Genomic DNA, 24494 nt, shown 5'->3' with positions numbered 1-24494 from the left:
CTTTTGGGACATTTGATGAAAATTTTAAAGACCAAGATGATTACAAGAAACTGAAGATTCGTTTTCATGCAGTTTTTGGTAAAAGCAAAGAAGAGGTGTGGTCACTTGTTAAAATCGTGAAGGTTTTATCAATAGTCCCTAATATTCCATTTGAAGGATGGATACAAAATTTTTGATATTCTGTTGTTCGAGCTAACAATGTGGAATTCGAGTTTACAGTAGCATGTTTTCTATTGATGAATCTCAACAATCTCATCACAATGAAAATTTTTTTGAGTCAAGTACACAAATCACAAATCCATGAAGAAAATTGTGATGCATTAATCACTGGATATGGACATATATCAAGGATTTTATTGATTGCTACTATTTGTACTTGGTAGAAACAGATATTGATCTGGCCATGGCAATCAATAAATCATCAAAGGTTCCAAAATTATTTCTGAGAGGAAACATCAACATTGATGAAATTGAAGACGGAGAAATAATTCATCAACTACTTTGGGTTGTCTTTCAAAGAGAAAATAACAAAAAGAGAAAAGAAGAAATTATTGTTTCGTACTGATGATCTGGAGAGATACACGAACTCTCATTTTTCGAGCGTCTTGCTTCGTATCAACAATTGCCAAAAGAAAGATAATGAAGACAAGGTAGAGGTTCAGAAAATCCTACTTTGGCACTTGGAGATAAGAAATGTTTTGCTATAGGCTATGAAGACACTTCCTTGAAGATTCGATTATTCTCACAAAGGAGGAGCATGTTAGGTCGAAAGTTGTTATGAGAGTCGAAATGTAGTGTCTTTGTCATTGGGTCTGTAAATAGCGAAAATTTAAGGACTTTCTTTATGCTAATATATTTACAAGGCATAAGAATGTTTCTTAATGTCATGTTTAGTCATTGTATTTTTTTGGTCTGTGAGTACCTTATAAATAAGGTAAGTACTTAGAGTATAGAATAAGAGCTTTTTGCATAACACTTTTGTACTCGTATTCTCTTTGTATCTTTTCGGGCATAGTGAGCTGAAAACAAATCTAGATCTCAGTGTTCTTACGTGCTTTCTTTAATTGATTAACTCAAACATATTTTGTTTAACTCTTCACACAGAGCATTTGCGTCGAATCCAAATCCTGGTTTGGCGTTCAATGTGTTCGTTGGTTTTAGTGATGTCAAGTTTTGTTGATCTCTTCCTTGGGTGCAATCTAGAAGAGGAGCTCTATGTTGGACTACAAGGGTATGTTTATATATTCCTTCTATGTTTTTGTTTTAAGTTGCAATTGATTTTGTTGAACATGAATCTATCTTTTGGCTTATGAGGTTAATTGTTTACTGCTTTAGTTTTACACTTGTATGGCCTCTTTAATCTCTCATACCCTATATATATATATATATATATATATATATATATATATATATATATGTGTGTGTGTGTGTGTGTGTGTATATATATATATATATATGGCCTCTTTAATCTCTCATACCCTATATATATATATATATATATATATATATATATATATATATATATATATATATATATATATATATATATACACTGAAAAAGGAAACTGAAAAAGGTAGAATAGACATTTTACCAGTGTGAAGGATCATACAACTTGAAACCATAAGGACTAGCGGCGTGACATTTTCTATAATTGTCTTTAAAATGTTATTTTTTGTAAACAACATGGACTAGTTTTGAAATTTAATATAGCTTTTTTAATCAAGAATATGTAATATATATTTTGTTTACTTTTTTATTGTATAATTGAAGTGGGAAAAATTTAATACAAAACTAATTTAGTAATTTTTCAATATAAAGTAGAGATTACATGAAAGAGATTTTCGAAAGTCCACAGATTAAATATTGCTAATCGATAGAAATGGGAAATAAAAATATTTTATTAAAGATATTCCGCAGTAATATCATCATGACTATCAAAGTCATGTGCAATAGCATTATAAAACCAAATACGATGAGTAGAAGGGGTTTCTAAGTTGACCTAAGATCTAATAAGATTGAGGGTTTGATTAATTTAATCATTACTTTGTACATGATTTATAAAATAAATTTATATTTATTGTTTAGGAAATAATATTTTTTGACGATCTCATAGAGGTTAGGAAATTATTTGTTCAACAACAACCATTAAACTAACATTCTCATCCTCCCATCACTATATTAGCTACTTTGCGAAAACCAACTAAGCCTACACTTCTCTCTCGCCCCTTTCTTCTTAAGTTGTGCATCGCTAGTAACCACCTCCATTCTACGATGCAATTTGTTTATTTAATTGATCGTTTGAATCAATTATGTTGTAAGGGATAGTTGATTTTTTTTTAAACAGAAAACAAAACTTCAATTCAAAACAAGCATGAAACTAAGAGGTAAATTAAACTAACATTCCCATGCTTCTATCACTATATTAGCTACGGTGGGGATTAATAGTTGTGTCAAATGGTGGTGAAGGTAAGGTATCTTGTTGTAGCTGGATGGTGTCAATCAACAATAAAGATGAAAATGGATGATGCCGACTAGAAAATATGGTAGAAAATAGTTTAATAGTAAACTATATAAAAAAAATTAAGTAAATCATGTAAAAGAATCGTCAATGTGAGACTAGCTCACTTGATAGAGGTGAAAACCTTTTAGACAGGAGGTCTCGAATCCTCGGGTTCAAATCCAGACATGGACGAATTGACTAACCTGGCAGATTTAACATCTAACCACTAACCAATTGCTTAGAAAAAAATCATATATGCTCTTCTTAAACATCAAAAAATCATATTTACCCAACTTAATTTTAAAATATCATATTTACCCTTCATAAAATTTCTAAATATCATATTTACCCTTCATAAAATTTTAAAATATCATATATGTCCTTTTTAAACATCAAAATATCATATATGCTCTTCTTAAATATCAACATATCATATATGCATTTTTTAAATATCAAAATATAAATGATAATATTTAAAATATTCTCTATCTACAACATGATAATAATCAATAACAACAAAAACTAAAAAATCAAAATAGACATTCTATAGAGAGGGTTTAAGATGAATCTTTTTGTTTGTCAAGATGGGACATTCCAACAATTTAGAAGTTCACATTCCATTATATAGACGTAAAGATAATATGGTTAAAGTTTTTAATTATTATAATAATTCTAAGGTATAAAAAATGATTATAAAATATTAAAAAACATTATTAAAAAAGATTTGAGCAAATATGATATTTTAAAGGTTTACGAAGGATAAATATAACTGAACAAATATGATATTTTGAAATTTAAGAATGATATATATGAAATTCTCTAAAAATAAAAAAATAATATATACAAAATACATAATCAATTACCCTTTAAAATCATTATGTATAAGATAATTGAAACTTAAAAAGGAAATTATGACAAAACATTATCTTTTCTTCGTATGGGCGGCGGTTTATAAAATAATATTTAAAGTGTAAGAAGGATTCATATATTAAAAAAATAACAAAATCACCGTCAACTATATCAGCCAATAAAATAACTATATCAACTTTACGCCCATTGCCCCATTGTATCGGTAGGCTTTTCCACTTGCTTATTGCTATAAAATGGCGAAGCGAGAGAGAGAAAAAGAGAGAGGGAGAGAGGGATTAGCTCCCAAAATCATATCCACACAATCCCATACTCAAAAAAGTTAATCTTTCAAAGCAGCCGCACACACACGTAAAGATAGACAATCCTTTCTTATCAGTTATCATCCTTCTTCGCTACATCAACTATCGCCCATAACCCGTTTGACAAAATTCCCCAAAGAAAGCAAAAAGATAAACACGGAAAAGGGAAAGACAAAAGCCAACGCATTTTCTTTTTCTTGAAGTATGTTTTTGTGGGTGTGCGTAAGAACATTGTGTAAATGAGTTGTTGATGAGAAGAATCCAGTGAACTACCAATCAAAAAACTCCATCATAATACATCTTTTCTTCTTCTTCTTCTTCTTTACCACGACTCTTCAATCATCATCTCAAGCTATCTTTTTGGAATATACCATTAAATTGTTTATTGTGTATTGGAAATAAACCATTGTTTACATTTATCCTTTCATTTTTAGTTGTTGGGTTCACCTAACTCTTGGTACAATCTCAACTACCCTGATCTGTTTCTCCTAATTTACAACTTTTGTACTTGATTTCTATCCAAAACTTTGTGTTTTCTTTCTCAACGATTTATTGGATGCGTTCATCCTCTTTCAGAATCTAATCTGATACACATGCCCACTGATATTTCTGTCAGAAAACCCGTCTTAGATCTGACGTTCTCTCTCTTGATTGGCGAAAGAGGTAAGTCTTGACCCTTTCATTCTCTCTCATCTCGCTCTGTAAATCCTCAATCTCGAAACTTTTTTCTGGTTTAAGTTTTCATCGAAGAAGACGAGGCCCACAAGCTGGGTTTTGGGTGGGCTTCGTCTGAACAGAAACGAAAGAAAACCCCATTAATTTTGGAAGGTGGGGGCTTTTGAAATTCTTGAAGAATAGAAACTGGTGCTTTGTTCTCCACATCTTCCCCCTTTTTTAAAATGCTTTTTATCTTCGTTACTTGCTTCTCATTCATCCTCTTTTTTAAATACTCTCTTCCCATCAAACCACTCCCTTCTTGGGCATATGAGATGAGGTTACTCTCTTTCTATTTCTGGAAAGATTTGTCTTCCCTTTTCCCCTCTGTTAAACTCTTGAAGAAGACCCTCTTGTTTATGTTTTCAGCAAAGGGTATCAAAAAGAACAACACCACAAGAAACTCCGAGAATATGACATCATCAGAGGTCAATGAGAATGAGAATGAGATGTCTGTGTTGGATTTGCCTAATTTGGCATTGGAATGCATACTTGAAAAGCTTGAACCCGATGGGCTTTGTAAAATGGCTTGTGTTTGTAGCTATTTAAGGGATATGTGTTTGAGTGATCACCTTTGGGAAGATCATATGAAGAAAAGATGGGGTAGAGTGATTGGTGACGTGGCTTACAAAGAATGGCAATTACATATTGCTTCTAAAAAGCAATCGAATTACTTTCTTGATGGTGAAAATCGAAAAGGTTTAATGGGTTATTTGTGTAAACTTTGGCCTGTTATTTTACTTAAATCTAGCTCTATTACTTATAATGATAGCAAGAAAATGAAGCTTTCTTCTCAACCTCCCATTGATTCCATAGTTTCTTGCTATCGTGCGCTTCAGACTGGAAAGTTCTGGTTCCCTGCTCAGGTCTTCAATCGTGAGGTATGATTTCATTCTTTTGGCAGTGTTCGGTACTATGGAATCATGGATTCCATGGAATTGTTCATTCCATGGAATATGATTCCGATTACCATGTTTGATAATTATTGTTTTACAGAATGGGCATGTTGGGTTCATGCTATCTTGCTATGATGCTGACCTTAGTTATGATTCTCATACAGATACATTCCAGGCTAGGTAGAGCTCAATTACTTCTTCCAATTTTATTTCTCATTAAGACATTGTACTTCAAAAATCAAATAATGAAAGTACATTGCTATTTATTGGAAATATTGCAGATACCCACCTCATGGGAGGAGGGCAGCTGCAATTGAGACAGGTGTCACATGGGATAGGCTGAGGGCCCCACCTGTTGATAATTCACCTCATGATCTTCATATTTCAGATTGTTTGAATGATTTACGCCCAAAAGATCACATTGAGATTCAATGGAGAAGGAATAAACAGTTTCCTTATGGTTTGTACTTTCTTCTCCCTCATTATTTAAAGCGATGTATATACATGACATTGCTATGATTTTATAAAATAAGATTTTATAATAAATAAATCAATCAAAGTACATTGCTATTTCTTGATATAATAAAAAATGTCTCGGTAATTTATTCCATGTAAAGAATGATATCATTCTCCAATGCCTTGTGAAATCTTTTATATTATAAAGAAAGAAAAGCAGATGCTCTTTACAACATGACACATTCGTTTGTGTAGTTGGCTGCGATTAATTTGGAATCCTTTTTTTTTTTTTTTTGAGTAAATTACACGAATGGTCCCTATGGTTTAAGGTAATTTGCGCGTTTGGTCCCTAATTTATTTTTTAACTCGGAAGGTCCCTAATGTTTGTTTTTATTATTCGCTTGGTCCCTGTCTTACATAAAAAGTCTATTTTTCCCTTTATTTTTTAATTTATTTAATAAACACACCCATAATCTCACCCTTCTCACCTTACTTTACGTACCCCATCATTTTTTCTTATTTAAATAATAGTCTTTTTAGGTATGATAGGGACGAAGCGCGTAACAAAAATAAACAATAGGGACCAAACATGTAATAAAAACAATCAGTAGGGATCTTCCGAGTTAAAAAAATAAGTTATGGACCAAACGCGCAAATTACCCCAAACCATAGGGACCATTTGTGTAATTTACTCTTTTTTTTTTCCTTGTCTTGCTCTAAAGTTCTTTTATTGGAATATAACCAATAATTCACCTCCACTTTGCTTTTCTTATTTTTTTAATGAAAGATAACGTTTCCTTCATTTTGGGAAAAGCCAGCTATTCAAAGTTGTGTCAAAATTGATCACTTGTTTTCTTGAGATATCAATTTTCTTTAAAAATGTAAACAACAAACATATGATCTCAAAAGATGTTCAATTTTTTTTATTTATTATTTATTATTCTTGTAGGTTGGTGGTATGGTGTTGTAGGCCACTTAGAAGCATGTGATGGTAATCAAACTTATTGCCACTGCCATGAAAATGGTAAGTTTTTATTACTTTACATAAAAATACCAGGGCGGATTCGGATTCGGATTTATCTGTGTGGACCAGTTCAGGGGTTACTAAAAGAATAATTTATTTATTATTACATAAAGAAAGTAAACAACCACGTAACTAATTTGCCGTTCATAATGAATATCATATGGGATCCATGGTGTGGCTTAATGTTGTTCATATGATAACAACTAAACGTGTCCAACTATTAAATAGACCCCATAAAAGTGATAGTTGACAATTATTTCCCTTTTGAACATTGACATCTTTGATTATATGCCTATCACCCGACAACCTCACTATTCTATAAGGTCCATACCTATATTAAAATCTATGATTAGGAATATGTCATATTTCAATGCACACCCTCTTAAAAAAGTGGTCCAGAAAGATGTTGTACACTTATCAATTTGTCATGATCTATTAAAACATTGCGCTTGTTTTGTCAAGTGGAATGGTCCATGGTGTATGCCATTCATTAAAATCATTAATGTTCTTCTCGAGTTTTTGATTGAGTTACAATGATCCAACTTGTGGTTTTAATTATGTTGTCGGTTTTGTTTTCTTTGGTTTAATTTTGTGGGGTCGAGCCTTGGGGCATTTGCGTAATTTTGACTTTTACGTTTTAAGTACGAAAACGTCCTCTTTTTAGTGCAATTAAAAAGTTTCTACAAAATTGTTACACGTGACCCCTTTTAGTATATGGGTGTAAAAAAAAAAAAATTAAAGCATGTTGTGAGACACAAATGTAAAAGCCCAAAACCTCGTATACTCAATTGCTTGGACTCGAAGCTTTCCTTGTTTCTCTGTAAAAAAAAATTCATCAGGATACCAAAAAAACACAAATTTAAATAAATTTAACAAATGAATTTTTAGGCCAAAATAAATAAAAGACACTATTTTAGCCAATAATAATCATAAAAATTTGACAATTTTAGTGGCTTTAGTGGAACATTAGTATCAAAATTTTCAGTAAAGCCACTACATTTAACAATTTTCTATTGCAACTGTTTTAATATGCTATAATCGTGTCATAACAAGTCAAAGTCGTCAATATGTAGAAAAAAATATCAAACTTGGGTGACTTTTATTGACAAAACTGTAATATAGCAGTGAAACCATAAAAATGGGGGAAATACAGTGGGCTTTTATGTATTTTGTCAATTTTTTAAACCAATATATTATTGTTTTAGATTAGATGATGAAAAAAGTTATATGTGTTTAGATACTGTGGTGTTGGAGTTCAATCAATATGCTCCTGGATCACGATGGAGACATACGATGATACACAGGAAAGAGCATCGTGAGGAAGGAAACGAGGCAGATGGGTTTTATGGAGGAATCAGAAAACTAAATCGTAAAGATGAGATTTCAATGTGGGAACAATTTTGGCCTGCTGAAATCTTGGAATAATAATAGAAAAATCTCATTTATAAATGTATAACACTCAAGTAGGAAGTTACTTGTAGGTTACTTTTCGTATACCCGTACGTTTTAGAATTAGAGATTAAATTACAGTTTTAGTCCCTGTGTTATATCATTTTTACATTGTTTCCAGAAAGAATAATTTTTTTGTAATAATTGTCCTTATACATGTTTACAGTGAAAAATGACTTTCGCCCACGGTTTCTTGAAGAATCATACAAATCAAACGTGAGGACGAAAAACGTTATGAAATTGTAAAATAAGGAGGAAACATGCAAAAAGATTCTCTTTTGAATATAAAAAAGAGGACCAAAACTATAATTAACTAAAATAAAGGTGTTATTCAAATGTGAAAGATACTTCCATGTATAATTAATTCCCTTTTGTATTTGATATTGAATTAAACAGTGAATGACCACCGAGATACTTTTTTAAGTAAACAATGAAATCACGATTTTTTATAGAATTAATGACGAATTCCAATTCTGTCGCTAATCGTTTGAAGCAACTTATATTTGATACCCATTTTGGATTCCATCGCTTCTTTCTTCCTCCAGTTCTTGAAGTAACTCACTTTCCATATCGTCACGATTTCTCTTTTTTGGTTGATTTCCTTCTTTCGAGAAGCATACCTGAGCAAAATTGATTTCATTTTCCCCATCTTTGATTCCGTACAGGTGGTCGATTCACTTGTGTTCTTCAATGGATTCACAGGTTCGATGATTCGATCCATTTGGCTTTGATTCTTGATCATGCTTATGGTTAATTCCTTTTGGTCCGATTCTATGGTGCGTGAAATGTTACGAGCCCTAAACGGTGAATATGAACGAGATCGCCGATGAACGCTCGTCCTTCTACCTGGTTCTTCGCTAACTTTTTCTAACGCAATCATGAAAGGATCAAAATCGTCGTTCCATTTGCACCGGTGAGGAAACGGGCTTCTGGTGCGTGACCTAACAGCCGTCGGCGACGTGGGAACTGAGCGCTGGAGGCGGGGAGGGAGTTTTAAGGGCAAAACTTTACCGTTGCAGAAAAGTTCATCAGCAAACGCCGTGGCGGAAATCGATGGTGACCATCCATCATCTAATCTCCGACTAGAACCGAAATCAAACTCGTCGTCGATGGTTTTCCGATCACCGACCTGGTGGAGGGGGCTTGATCTTGAGCTGTAGAATCGGAGATTTTGTGGGCTGCAACCACCGGGAGTTGTGGGTGCGCTAAGATAGAACGGAGGGAGGGATAGCGAGTCCATTGTTGACTGAGTTGTGGAGAATGTGGTGGCGAGTGATGAGGCTATAACGCCATTAATGGGAGAAACGGTGGCCTGAAAAAGGGGATTTGAGGAGGTAGTGGGTGTCAACGAGAATCCTGAGTTTAAGGTTGAAGAAATTCAAATGTGTTTGACCACTTTATGGGCAATTAGGACAAAAGTAGTATGTAACTTTCTTTTCTAACATTTTTTAAATGTTTAAAAAAAAAAATTGAATACCATTTTTATACATATTCAAAACGACAACCATGTCTTACTCATTATATCGACTTTCTAAGTTACTATGTCGACATAGTTAAGAAAATTTAGAGATAAAAGCTCATAAAGAATAGATATTGCAATTTCTAAGAACAAAAAAAGTAAAAACTTAATAAAATAAAATATTGTATTTATTTTATTTTTATGATGTTAAATAAAGATTTGTGATAGAAATGAGAGGATGGATTGTACGTCGAATCATTTGAAGGAGGATTTTGTTTGGTCATGTATCCAAAAGTTTGTCCTTGAGAAATCACATCTTAATGAATAATGACAACGACCACAGTTATGTATTATATGTTGCGTTAAGATCATTTAAGCGCAAACAATAATTGTAAAGTGCGGAATTAGTAAAATAAACAATATTATAACAATAATATCTAAACAAATGAAAAATAATATGAAGAACTAAGTTGTGTAATAGAACTTCCAAGTATATTTGGTGTATGCAAGAAATGATAAAGACTTACAGTATATACTCTATTATTTAGAAAGTACGACAACGGCTGAAAATAGTATGTTTTATGAGTTATATGGTATGAATTTTATTAGGACATGTTACAATATTTATACAAAATTTTACAAATGGTCATTTTGGTTTTAAACTTATTTTCAAGTAGTCTTTATAAAACTATATTTTTTTTTTTTTGCATTAATGATATTTTGGAGAAAACTTCACGTACAAATAGTCCTTATGATTAATATCCGCTAAAGAGAGATGTTAAATCCTCATAAAAACCATTTGTGAAATTTTCTAAAACTTCACATAAGTACTATTTATGAAATTTTTTAAAACATCACATAAAGACCATTTGTGTTTTTTTTAATAAACCTTGTATTAATCATCACAAAATCAAATAAAAAAACATAAAAAAAATTCTAATATTTATATAAATTAAAAAAAATAAAACTTACCAATTTTAATCACCATATAAATATTTTTTATTTAAAATATAAATAATTTTAGTTATCAAAGTAAACTGTAATACATAATTAACTATTTTCTTTTCTATTTTTTTTTTATCTAAAGGTGTTTGTAGTATAAAAACATCATTCATCTTCAAGTATTTAGATAAAAAAAATTTGAAAATGTTTAATAACGTATTGTCTTTTAAATATTTTTTATAAATTTTAGAAAGCAAAAAATATTTATATATTGCATAAAATATATTTGTATGCTGATTATATATATATATATATATATATATATATATATATATATATATATATATATATATATATATATATATATATATATATATATATATATATATTTCTATGTTTTAGTTTTTTGCATTTTTTTTTTGATTTATGATAATTAATATAAGATTTAATAATTTTTTTTTTCAAAAAGAAAACAAAATTTTCACAAACTGTCTTTTATGCGAAGTTTCAGAAAAATTTATAAATGATCCTTATGTGAAGTTTCAGAAAATTTCACAAATGGTTTAACATACATTTCTAACAGACATTTAGGGTGTGTTTGGTGCGCCACAGCTAGCTGATAAGCTAACTTATTTTTCGAGCTTTTTTATGTTGTCGTGTTTGGTAAGCCAGAAAGTAGATTATAAGCTAGCGTTTTGAAAAGCTACTTAGACTAGCTTTTTAGGAGCTTTTTTAAAATTTTCCAAATACACCCCTTAATTAATTATAGAAACACATATTCTTACATGTCCTTTTATGTAATTTTATATATTTCAGCTAACTTTTCAGCTAGTTTTACCAAATGTTATTTTTTATCAGCTAGCTTTTCAGCTATCACCTAGCTTTTTATTTAACAGCTAACTTTTCAACCATGAACTAGCTTTTCAGCTAGTCCACCAAACATAGCCTTAGTCATAAGGCAATTTGTTTGCCAAGTTTTCTTCAAAATTACCATTCATGCAAAAAACAGTTCCGTAAGGACTGGTTTGGGGATAAATTTATTCTGGACCATTTGTGAAACAAAGTTCACGCACCTACACATCATATTCCACTAATTCCACGAAAATTAAACCACCTCAAAGATAATGGATTTCTTTTTTGTGCTAACACATATTCTGTCGGAACCATGATATCTTGATTATCTTCGAAAAACATGAAATGATCCCACAGCAATTAGTGGAAAGAATCACAATCCAATGCCAACAAGGTTAATGCAGGTCGGTCCAAATCAATTTGAGGCCCAAAGCAAAATAAAAAAAATAAGACTCTTTAAATATAAATATATATATATATATATATATATATATATATATATATATATATATATATATATATATATATATATATATATATATATATATATATTAAATGTTTAAATGTTTTTATTATGTATTGTGTGCATGTATGATTGATTCTGAACCAATTATTTTGGTTATTTTAAGAAAATAATTAATGTATATTAAATACTGAATATTTAATTAATATTTATTAAATCTTCAACATATAATATACATTAATTTTTTTTAAATAACTAAAATGATTGGCCCAGAATCAATCCTACATGTACACAATAGATAGTTAGAACACAATAACCTAGGCATATATATATATATATATATATATATATATATATATATATATATATATATATATATATATATATATATATATATATATATATATATAAATTGAAAAGATTTGTATGCAAAGATGTTGGACTTGGATAAATGATTATTGTAAACCATTTAAAAAGAATATTTCAAAAACAAAACACAAAAGATATGCAATTTAATTACAACAAATTTTAGCTACATTCTTTTTTTTACTGATTTAGATGAAAGACATAAAATGTCTAAAGTTCAGAAAACCATTGAGTCAAGTGCACCCACTCTTACAACATCAAGAAGAATTATAAAATAAAACTACCCCTAAGGGCAAAATGGTAAAGATGCCAACCAAAAATAATTAGGGCAACAACATGAACACTATGAAATGAATTTTATGCATGCAACTTAACATTTCGACACATCAACAACATTGTATTAGTCCCAGAACGCGTTTAAACAACATCAGGGGTAAAATGGTAAATGGTAGGTAAAATACGTAAGACTCCATGAATTAACATTGCAAACGCAATTAGATATCCATAATTTCTTTAACTATATACACAACAACTCTGGGTAACACACAACATGGCTGAATGATCCAGAGCCGAACCAAAAATAAAAAACCACCAAAGTCGGCTTTACTGCTTTATAGGAAGGAGCTTTGTATGAATATTTAATTAATATTTATTAAATCTTCAACATGTAATATACATTAATTTCTTTTAAATAACTAAAATGATTGGCCCAGAATCAATCCTACATGCACACAATAGATAGTTAGAACACAATAACCTAGGCATATATATATATATATACAAAAACCATAAATTGAAAAGATTTGTATGCAAAGATGTTGGACTTGGATAAATGATTATTGTAAACCATTTAAAAAGAATATCTCAAAAAAAACACAAAAGATATGCAAGTTAATTACAACAAATTTTTGCTACATTCTTTTTTTTTTTTTTACTGATTTAGATGAAAGACATAAAATGTCTAAAGTTCAGAAAACCATTGAGTCAAGTGCACCCACTCTTACGACATCAAGAAGAATTATAAAATAAAACTACCCCTAAGGGCAAAATGGTAAAGATGCCAACCAAAAATAATTAGGGCAACAGCTTGAACACTATGAAATGAATTTTATGCATGCAACTTAACATTTCAACACATCAACAACATTGTATTAGGCCTAGAACGCGTTTAAACAACATCAGGGGTAAAATGGTCAATGGTAGGTAAAATACGTAAGACTCCATGAATTAACATTGCAAACGCAAATAGAGATCCATAATTTCTTTAACTATATACACAACAACTCTGGGTAACACACAACATGGCTGAATGATCCAGAGCCGAACCAAAAATAAAAAACCACCAAAGTCGGCTTTACTGCTTTATAGGAAGGAGCTTTGTATGAGGCACTAAAATGCTGCAACAACACCAATAAATTTGAGTAAGAAGCCAAAAATTCTCGAGGACTTTCATAAACCATCAACCGCCGATAAGGATCATTTTTATAGCATCTTGACCTGAAGAGAACAAGATTTGTAAGAAGAACCAAAGACCATCTATATTGGTAAGTAGGAATAAAAAAACTAATCTAAATCAGAATTAAGTACTTGTAGATTTTATCAATTAAAACCTCAAACTCAGATCAAACAATAATGGATATGTATGTATTAAAAAACACCACACAAAGAGGAACAAGTGAATAGAGAAACAAGATGGCATATTTTTCGTTTTTTTCTTACATATTTATGAAACAATCAAGATTTCATGATGAATTACTCACTTCTTGAAACTATTGTAAAGTAATGGATAACGAGGGGACTTCATCAAACATTCGTGATTGCTTTTTGAAAAATGAAGTGCCATCTATCGGAAAGGCACATTAAATAGAAAAATAAATAAATAATTGAAGTGTAATGTATTAAAAAAAGATGACAAATGCAAGAATCGAACACGAGGACTCCACCATGCAAATTTATATGCATAACAATCTCAACTCCGAATAACTTTGTTTCATTTTCATATTATATTGTATATTATGCCAAACTTTATATACGTATACCAATTGTAACTTGTAGGCGGCCCCGATTTTGATCAGGCCCTAGGCGGTCGCCCAGCTTGCCCGTGCTCTAGGGCCAACCCTGGGTTAATGATTTAACCTCCTACCACACCATCCATTCCTCCACCACAAAAATTATTGCTTATTTGATTGCCTTCTTTAACAAAACCTTTTAAACTGATATTCTTTTGAAACGCAGAACATGCCTCCTGTCACACCCCAAAACCAAGAATGGCGGAATACGTTCTAGGGTGGAGGACGTCATGTACAGTATCATAACAATGCATAATAGTAAAGACAAGCAACAACATCCATTTCATTAGTATAATATTTGTAATACAAACGTGTTCTGTACAGATAGACACCAAAAGTATAAACAAAATAAAAGATGAGTCTTGTAGATATATACTCCATCTTCTCAAAAGCTGCATCTGTACCTGCCTACTGATGACCTGAGAATACAAGTTATTTTGAAAACGAGTATCAACATAAAGCTGGTGAGTTCATAAGTATTTAGTGTCATTGCTTGTATAGAAGTGTTTAAACCAAGTAATACCATAATTTTTATCAAGGTTTGAAAATAGTATGATCCCTAGAAAATCCTATATTTTCCAGTAAAAGTAGTCTTCTACTAAGACTTGGTTAATTGCAAGTTTGATCCTTTGAAAGGGTAAAAGTTTTCCCAAAAAGATTATCAGTTTATAAAAATATAGTTTTAGACCTCATTCATGTAAAGTAAATGGGATAATAATGGTTTACCCCAGCAATCTCATTGCCGGATGAATGAATTAAAAATGAAAACTCCATGTGGTACTATATGTACAATACACCTTGGGGAGTCTTTTTTCCTTTAATTCTTAATGTGTTAATTAAAGGTCTGAATGTGAACTCGTATGTAACCATGTTGATTGACGATCAAATAACTGACGACCCTCCAGGTCACACGTAGTGTGGTGACATTTTGTCACCCCTGGGCCTAGTCGACTCGGACTGTAGCTAGCAGTCAGGGTGTGGGAGTGTCTGTCCTGTATAGATATATACACATAATGCCCACTCTCCCTCCAGGAGACTGTGGTTACACGGTGATGGCACAGTGAAGTACCGTATCGTGGAATAGTGTGTCACATTATGTTTTAGTATATTCTCTTGTATTATAGTATAATGTACTTTTGGTGTAGTGTATCGAGTGTTCTTTTGTATAGTATCTGGTATTCTCTTTTTATAGTGTATGGTGTTCCCCTCTTATAGTATTCAGCATGCATAAAACCATACCGTACTGATCTTAGTGAGTGTCATAGTAACAATAGTAACGAGTGGTAATCCTTAACTATACCTTTTATAGTTAAATATAGATGTTTAGTTAAATGCCTTTGGTATGCAAAGGTGTTGAACTGAAGTGAAGACTTTTATATCTAACACAAATATATATGATATATAACTAAGAATTCAACGACAGTCGAACAAACAACCTAATACCCTAAGTCCACAATCAAACAAGAATAAGAAATAAGGTGAGTTATCAGTTCTAAGTCCTTCAATCCTTACTTATATAAATATATTAGTGTAGATATGATTTGGAAATAAAATAATTTCGAAAGCATTGAAAATAGATTTTAGAACAATTGAACATGAAAATGAATTTGATAAACATTTAAAACAACTTTACTAGCAAGGAAATTTGAAAATATATAAAATCCTTTTGATAACAAGTTATAAATCACATACGATTAATACTATAACTTGTTTGGTTCAACTTGTATTCACCCCTCCCCCATAAAGCATGTAAAAACATTTAAAAGGTTGATTAAGGGGTATGAACTCACCTATAGTGAGTGATGCGTCTGTAGGATCGATTTAGGAGGTTGAGTGTTAATTGCGGACTTGAGCACAAACGGATCCTATTAACCATATAATGACATATATTATATTATATTATATATATATATATATATATGCGTGTGTGTGTGTGTGTCTAATTAGTGTTTTTGGAATAACTATTTATTATATTGGGACCTCTTTGGGACTAGTAAACACTTATTATGAAGTGTTACATTCATACAAGATTATACATGAGTGGTATATGACCACACAAGGGAGTGTATGGTTAAAATGCACAACAAATGTGTGTGTGCGGTTGCACACATGAGTGTGTGGCCGTACAGTGTGTGTGCGGTCATACACAGGAGTGTGCGGCCGTACACTCCTAATTTGTGTCCAAATGTTGATTTGTGAGGTGTTCTTAAGTCATATGAAGGTGTGCGGCCACCATACGAAGGTGTGCGGCCGCACTCCTTCAAAGGATGAAGAACACATGAAGAACACTAAGAACACTATGAGTTTTAAGCTTAGATTAAGATGTTTTACCAGTAACATGCTGATTGATGGGGTGATTCACATTCTTGAGGCTCTTAGAGTGTTCTTTGAACGAGATTTTTAGAGAGATAAAGTAGATAAAGAAGTAGAGTGCAACCAAAGAAGGAAAAGAATGAATGAGGGGGGTCCTTCCTATATAGAGAGGTGAGTGTGTTTCTGAAAACAGGTGTGCGGCCGCACACACCTGTGTGTAGCCGTACACTCAAGTGTGTGGCCGCACACTCCATGTTTTAGAGTGCTTGGCCCGATTTTGCTTGATATGCTTTGCGTTATCCTGTTTCTAGGTTCCTACCTCATTTGTATTACGTTTAGAACGTTCCAATAGACCCCAAACAGTGTTGAAAGCTAACAAAATGAGTCTAACTTGGATTCAATTGGTCTCTTATACAAGAAAGGAATTTCAGGTTGTCACATCATCCCCCCGTTAGAGGGAATTTTGTACCTTAATTAGAGTTCAAACAACTTGGTTATTACTCAATAACTAAGAAAAAAGATGAAGGTATTTTAGTTTCATTTGATCCTCACGCTCCCAAGTGAACTCTGGTCCTCGTTTAGCGTTCCAACAAACTTTCACAATTGGGATGCGGCTTTGTTTCGTTCGTTTGACCTCTCGATCCATAATCTCCACAGGTTCTTCAACGAAGTTGAGGCTCTCATTGATCTCGATCTCGTCGAGTGGGATTACAAGAGTCTCATCGGATAGGTACTTTTTTAGGTTCGAAACATGAAAGGTAGGATGTATATTGTTGAGCTCGCAAGGTAGATTGAGTTTGTAAGCTACCGGGCCGATTCTAGCGAGGATCTCGAAAGGCCCTATGTATCTTGGATTCAGCTTTCCACGCTTTACAAATCGTATCAAGCCCTTCCAGGGTGAGACTTTCAAAAGGACTCGGTCTCCCACCTTGAACTCCAAGGGTTTTCTTTGTTTGTCTGCGTAGCTTTTCTGTCGGTCTCTAGCAGCTTTCAATCGTTCACGAATCTGGATGATATTTTCTGTCATTTCCCGAATGATTTCCAAACCCGTGAGAGTGCTTTCAGGAGCTCGTCCTCTAGCTAATTGAGTGTCACCCACTTCAGCCTAACACAGAGGGGACCTGCACTTTCGGCCGTAGAGGGATTCGAATGGAGCAACCTTAATGCTCGTGTGATAACTATTGTTGTAGGAAAACTCGAAAAGGGGCAAGTGGGTATCCCATGCCTTACCATAGTCAATCACACATGATCGCAACACATCTTCCAAGGTTTGGATAGTTCTCTCACTTTGTCCGTCGGTCTGCGGATGGTAGGCTGTACTCATGTCCAGCCTCGTTCCCAAGGAGTTTAACAGCGACCGCCAAAATCTCGAAGTGAATCTGCTATCCCTATCGAAGTTAATAGATATGGGAATACCATGCAGTCGTACAATCTCCCTAATATATGTTCTTGTGAGCATCTCCATCTTGTCTGTTTCTTTGATGGGCAGGAAGTGCACGGACTTGGTCAATCTATCGACGATGAACCATATGGTATCATGCCCACCCGTTGTCTTGGGTAGCTTGGTTATGAAATCCATGGTGATCCGCTCCCACTTCCATTCAGGTATCTCCAGTTGTTGTAGTAGACCTGATGGTTTCTGGTATTCGACCTTGACCTTCGCACAAGTAAGGCATTTACTCACGAAGGTAGCGATCTCTGCTTTCATGTTAGGCCACCAGTATAACTTTTTAAGATCCATATACATCTTATCTGAACCTGGGTGGACGAAGTATCGAGTGTTGTGGGCTTCCTTCATGACCAAGTCTCTTAAGCCACCGAGTCGCGGTGTCCAGATTCGGTTCATGAGATATAAGGCTCCGTCACCCTTGACTTCCAAGTTCTTATCCATTCCTCGTAGGGATTCTCCCGCCACATTTTTAGGTTTCAAGGCTTCGAGCTGAGCCTCCTTAATCTGTGTGGATAGATGCGAATGGATAGTCGTTGTTAGTGACTTGACTCTTCGACCAAAATATTCTTTTCGACTTAGGGCGTCTGCTACTACATTGGCTTTACCCGGATGATAACGAATTTCGCATTTGTAGTCACTGAGTAGCTCGAACCACCGTCTTTGCCTCATATTGAGCTCCTTCTGGTTGAATATGTGTTGCAGGCTTTTGTGGTCGGTGTATATCGTGCTCTTCGTATCGTACAGGTAGTGTCTCCAGATCTTTAGGGCAAACACAACCGCTCCTAGTTCGAGGTCGTGTGTGGTGTAGTTGACCTCGTGTGTCTTCAGCTTCCTTGAGGCATAGGCGATGACTTTACCTCGTTGCATCAGAACACAACCAAGCCCTTGATATGATGCATCATAATATACTACGGAATCTTCTGTCCCTTCAGGGAGGGATAGTATCGGTGCGGTGCATAAGGCCCGTTTCAGGGTTTGGAATGCCTTCTCTTGTTTCTCTCCCCAATCGAAGGCCACACCTTTCTGAGTCAATGTTGTAAGGGGTTTCGCGATTCACAAGAAGTTCTGTATGAATCTACGGTAATAGCCAGCGAGACCTAGAAATTTCTGTAGGCGTCTTCGGTGCTAACCAGTTCTTGATAGCTTTAATCTTGGATGGGTCCACGTGGATTCCTTCTTTGCTAACCACGTGTCCTAAGAATTCGACTTTTCGGATCCAAAATTTTCACTTAGAGAACTTCTCATATAGTTTCTCCGATCGTAGGGTTTCTAGGACTTGTCGTAGATGATTGTTGTGCTCCTCCTGACTTCGAGAGTAGACGAGCATGTCGTCAATGAATACGATGACGAACTAATCCAAGTAAGGGTGACACACCCTATTCATTAAGTCCATGAATACTGCGGGCGCGTTGGTCAGTCCGAACGGCATCACTACGAACTCGAAGTGTCCGTAACGAGTTCGGAAGGCTGTTTTTGGGACATCCTCCTCTAGCACTCGTAACTGGTGATACTGATGAGATTTGTAATCGAGTTTAAAGATCAATTCATGTAAGAATTCAGAAAGAAGAAAAACGATGAACACGAGAGTAAATATAATCTTGGTTCAGCTCATATTATGCTCATGATTTTACAGAGTACAAAGAATATTCTGTAAAGTCTTAGTGAAAAGTTACTACTCACTTAGTACAGACCCCTATTTATAGGAGTACAAAAGCATAACAAAAATACTAAGGACTAGACATTAAGACTATTCATTATAATGCCTTAGTAAAAATAACATTACATCTAAAGAATCTTCATACGAAGACTAAAGACCCTTCATAACAACTAACACTTCGACATATTACAACATTTAAACTCTAACAATCTCCCCCTTTGGAATAAATGTCGATGTCTTCATGAAGTTAGTAATTGAACGGCATACATCAACACTCTTCGGATTTCCGTATACCAGGATATAACTTTCTTTATCTCCTTCTTGTCTCCTTCTGATTTCTTCTTGCAATGATTCATACGAACAATTAAGTTCGTATATTGTGAATTTGTATATCTCTCCACTTCAGAAGTTTGAAACAAAAATCTTTTAGCTCTTCCAGCTTTATCCTTTCCTGCAAAGACAATCCCCAATGGCTTTAAACATATTTCACCATCTTCGTATTTTTTCAACTCAACCTGCTTCTTCGTAGGAGCCATTGGTGCAGTTATTTCAAAGCCTTTAACAGTAGCAAGTTCAACATCAGTTTGAGCTAAGCACTCAAAATAATTCTCCAAGAATATTTTTATATGCCTACACCCAAGACTGAAAACATCTGGTTCTGTATCTTGGAGAAAAGAGAATGACTTGTCTTTAAGTATCAGGGAAACATTGATAAGATCATAAGTGTTCATCAATGGAAAGTCCGCCACAGTAAACTCTTGTATCCTTCCACTCGCCCTTGCCACAGCATATTTTACATTTTGAAACTTCTCTTCGAAAATGACATCCATTTTTTTTAGATATCACCTTCTTAATTTTCTCCAAGAACCAAACTTCTTCTTGAGCCTTTGTTAATACTGCATGAAAACGTATCTTCCACTTCTTTCCCTCTTCGGTATCCATAGACTTTGTCTCAGTCTTGAACTGTGGCATAATGAACATCATTTCGTTGATTGGAAAATCAAGTTGACCAAAATCAGTATTTGTCACCACAAAGCTCTTCTTCGGAATCTTTTCAAAAGAATACATGTGATCGAACATCACCCTGGATTCTATTGTTTCGTAATTGTACATTTTTGAAGGATCCCCCTTATCAACATTTGAACCTTCTAGAGCTCTTTGTCGCATTATACTTTGAACTTGCCTCATTCTTTCAATTTCAGCTGCCACCTCAGCTTTCTTCTCTTTGTTAGACTTCTCAATCAAAACTCCTTTTCCCTTGTCTTTATCATTCAAAGGAGCTACATTCTTTGACGAAGAGACATCACTTTGATTCACAATTACAATCCCTTTTGCAATAGGTCTTGAAATTGGAACAGTTGTAGTCACAGTTGAAATAACTGGAACAGCTGAAACAATTGTTGGCTTAACAACAACTTTCGAAGGATAAACCTTTCCTACCACCTTCATATCTTCAGTTTTCTTCTCATGTTCCCCAGCCTTTGCTTGACCAACCTTTTCTCCCCCTTGCACCCCTGTGATAACAGGTGGGGCATCTGATACGGTTGGCAAAAGGCTTGAATTTCGAAGCAATGGAGCAAGGTGTTTTTGTAGAATGGCTTCGAAATGAATGAATTTCTGAGAAAGAAATTCTTGAGAAATAATCGGTGAAGAAACTTTCGAAGATATTTCTTGGAGTTCTTTCAGCAATTTCACCAACTCTCCAAAATGTTGTTCTTCTGTGGCTGAAAGAGAGATCATCTGAGGATTGACTTGTTCGAACATCTGAACACACTTAACAACCGCATCACAAATAATGTCGATCTTCTGATGTGCTGATTCATACCCTTGTTGAATATGCTGAACCTCCTTCGTCATTGTTTCACGAAGTTCACGAATTTGCATATTAACGTCTTCTCGAACCTTCTTAACTTCCTGTACGAAGAGCACATGACGCTCCTTCATAACAGTCTTCAAATCCTTCACTTCCTTCAGAAAATCAGATCTCATGCAGATAATTGATTCTATTCTCTGTAGAAATATCATTCTGATAAGTTTTCTCAATAATGCGGCTTTCGGAATCACGTATTAACCCTGATGCCTTCGAAATCATCCTGCTTTCCATTTCCTTCATTATGGAATCAACTTCCATGATAGTGATTCCTACACTTCCCACATCTGCTTGAGATTGCAAGATAGAATTTAATTTTGAATTCAATATCTTGAACTGCTTCATCGTCATCAGCATATGGTCAGGGAAATCTTCTTCAGCTTTATCAAAGGAAAGAGCTTCGAATGTTCCTCCAAATCCTTCGTTATCAGTTTCTTCATCAACAACCATGGTTTCAACAACAGGTGATGATGAATTTGGTGGATCGGTTGATTGTGTTGAGAATATAGTGGTGAAAGGTTGATCCATAATAGATTGGAATGTTGGAGAATCAGTTGTGGAAGTAACCTGAGGTAAAGATGTTGGTTCAATGAGCTTTATATCATCATGCTTCGAAATTTCAGTAGACTGAAGAATCTCTACTTCTTTAGGAATTTCATCTTCAGGAGTCTCAGGAACTTGTTCCACTTCTTCTATACGTTGAGTTTTCTTTAAAAATTTTGCCATATCTGCAGCCCTTCTTTTCTTAGAAGATGGAGACACCGGAGCTGGAATTTCTCGAACAGTAACCCCTTGATGAGTAACCTGTGTTTTCTTCACCAACTGAGATTTGCTCTTGATTTTTAGTCTTCGAAAAACCCCCATCTTCGAAGGAATCGTGTCTTTTGATGGAGAGGCTTCGATAACCGGTGTATCAGCCACTGAAGTTAAAACAGGAGACACCTCTTCGACAGTTCTATATGTAACTATTAGCTCTTGCTTCTTTTGTTATGCTTTCACCCCTTTTTCCAAAGACTCACCCTCTGTCTTCTTTGATTTCTTCGACTTCTTCTTCTCTTCTTGTTGTAACATCCCAGTAACAACAGTTGTGTCAATAGATTGCAAATATGACACCAACACATTATTCGTGGGATCCACCTTCTTGAGCATCGCATCCGGAATGCGAGCAACTGTGGTAAAGATAGCCGGATCATCATGCACCTTCTTCGGACTACCATACATGTGGAAAACTGCTTTGTCTTTGTATTTCGGAACTTTGATTTTTTCTTTCTGATAGACATATTGGACTATCAGACTCCAATATCTTGCACAAGAAATCCCCTGCTTATTCCAGAATACTATGATCAGTGGGCATATAGGATGGAAGATTACTTGAATGGATTGGATGAAGAATTATGGAAATGAATTGTGTGAATATCCCAAGAAAATTCCTTCATCTGCTTTTGTTTGAAACTTCAAAATATTATCCTTAAGATTCATTATGAAACACCTGCATCCAAAAACATGGAAAAATTTGACATTAGGTTTTCGATTATTGATAATTTCATAAGGAGTAACATCAAACCGTCTATGAATGAATGATCAATTTTGAGTAAAACAAGCAGTTGAAACAGCTTCAGCCCAAAGATATTGAGGTAAATTCGAATAAGCCAACATTGTTCTTGCAGCTTCACATAATGATCGATTTCTTCTCTCAACTACACCATTTTGTTGTGGTGTATAAGGAGATGAAAAATTATGCGAAATTCCTTTTTCCACCAGAAATGAATCAAAGACATGATTTTTGAATTCAGTTCCATGATCACTTTTAATTTTTCGAACTGTCTTTTTCAATGAAACTTCCATTTTCTTGATAAAATCAATCATTATTTGTGGAACTTCGGATTTTAACCTGAGAAAATAAACCCACGTAAATCTTGAAAAATCACCTACAATTACCAAAATGTACCTTTTCTTGTTAAGAGTAGCAACTGTTGAAGGACCACATAAATCAATATGCAAGAGTTCGAGGGGTTCAACAATCTTCGAATCTATTGTGATAGGATGACCTTGTTTGTGTTGTTTTCCTACTTCACAAGCTGCACACAAACTGTCATTATCATATTTAAGAATGGGTAAACCTCTTACCAGATCTTATACGACAAGTTTTCTCGATATTTCGAAAATTGAGATGTGATAATCTCCTGTGCCATAACCAGCTAACATCGGCAGCAGCCTTCGAAAGTAAACACACAGCAGGTTTACCTACAATAGGAACAATATCCAATGCAAACATATCACCTTTTCTTTTTTATTTAAGTAAAACTTCCTTTGTTTTAACATTCGAAATGACACTTCCTTCTTCATTAAAAAGAACTTGATTTCCAGTGCCCACAACAAGTTGTGAAACACTTATCAAATTGTGTTGTAAACCTTCAACAAATGCAACTCTATTGATAGTGAAATTTCCATTTGTTATCTTTCCATAACCCTTGACTTTGCATTTGTGATTATTGCCAAACTTAACCACTCCTCCATTTTCTAGACTTCGAAAATCACGCAAGTTCTCCTTCTTCCCAGTCATGTGACGTGAGCAACCGCTATCAATATACCATTTGTTATCATATTGCTCGTCACAAAGTACCTGCGATCATTGGAAAAATTTAGGTACCCAATCTTTATTGGGCCCATTCATATTAGGTTTGTGTTTCAATTGTAAAGTACAACCATTAACCCAATCAGAAACTTTGGTTTTGAAACTGTCAATAAAGTTAACATTTTCATTCGAAGGGTCAGATATATGAGTTTTTATTATTTTCAAATTTTCACTAATTATACCCTTCTCTTCTTGAGTTTGTGATTTTT

The 24494-nt window shown here is 33.9% G+C and overlaps 2 protein-coding genes across 3 annotated transcripts; one reads left to right on the top strand and one right to left on the bottom strand.

Annotated features, from left to right (window-relative positions):
- The first annotated feature begins 3568 nt into the window (after window positions 1–3568).
- Window positions 3569–8312, top strand: LOC145031057 (F-box protein At2g32560-like). Of its 2 annotated transcripts, XM_078979517.1 has the most exons (6): window positions 3569–4333; window positions 4754–5265; window positions 5381–5460; window positions 5562–5740; window positions 6686–6760; window positions 7998–8312. In XM_078979517.1, exons 1-6 carry the CDS (start codon window positions 4264–4266, stop codon window positions 8183–8185), a joined length of 1104 nt encoding a protein of 367 aa, XP_078835643.1. In that variant the 5' UTR covers window positions 3569–4263; the 3' UTR covers window positions 8186–8312. The 2 variants fall into 2 exon arrangements, with proteins under 2 accessions (XP_078835643.1, XP_078835642.1); XM_078979516.1 differs by having other exon boundaries at window positions 3570–5265.
- Window positions 8313–8518: 206 nt separating this feature from the next.
- On the bottom strand, window positions 8519–9629 carry LOC145031058 (uncharacterized). Its single transcript, XM_078979518.1, has one exon. The coding sequence runs from the start codon at window positions 9447–9449 to the stop codon at window positions 8664–8666; it is 786 nt and encodes a 261-aa protein (XP_078835644.1). The 5' UTR covers window positions 9450–9629; the 3' UTR covers window positions 8519–8663.
- Window positions 9630–24494: the final 14865 nt, after the last annotated feature.

This window comes from Lactuca saligna, chromosome 2, assembly GCF_052625555.1.
Source record: "Lactuca saligna cultivar CGN05327 chromosome 2, ASM5262555v1, whole genome shotgun sequence".
NCBI classification, from domain to species: domain Eukaryota; kingdom Viridiplantae; phylum Streptophyta; class Magnoliopsida; order Asterales; family Asteraceae; genus Lactuca; species Lactuca saligna.
This window is presented reverse-complemented; position numbering and strand designations above follow the sequence as displayed.

Excerpts from the sequence above, each read along its gene's own strand:
- LOC145031057 (XM_078979516.1), top strand. The coding sequence starts at position 4,570 with ATGCTTTTTATCTTCGTTACTTGCTTCTCATTCATCCTCTTTTTTAAA. Across the intron at positions 5,266-5,380 it reads CTCAGGTCTTCAATCGTGAG|AATGGGCATGTTGGGTTCAT; the intron begins GTATGATTTCAT and ends ATTGTTTTACAG. Across the intron at positions 6,761-7,997 it reads TTGCCACTGCCATGAAAATG|ATACTGTGGTGTTGGAGTTC; the intron begins GTAAGTTTTTAT and ends ATATGTGTTTAG.
- LOC145031058 (XM_078979518.1), bottom strand. The coding sequence starts at position 9,449 with ATGGACTCGCTATCCCTCCCTCCGTTCTATCTTAGCGCACCCACAACT.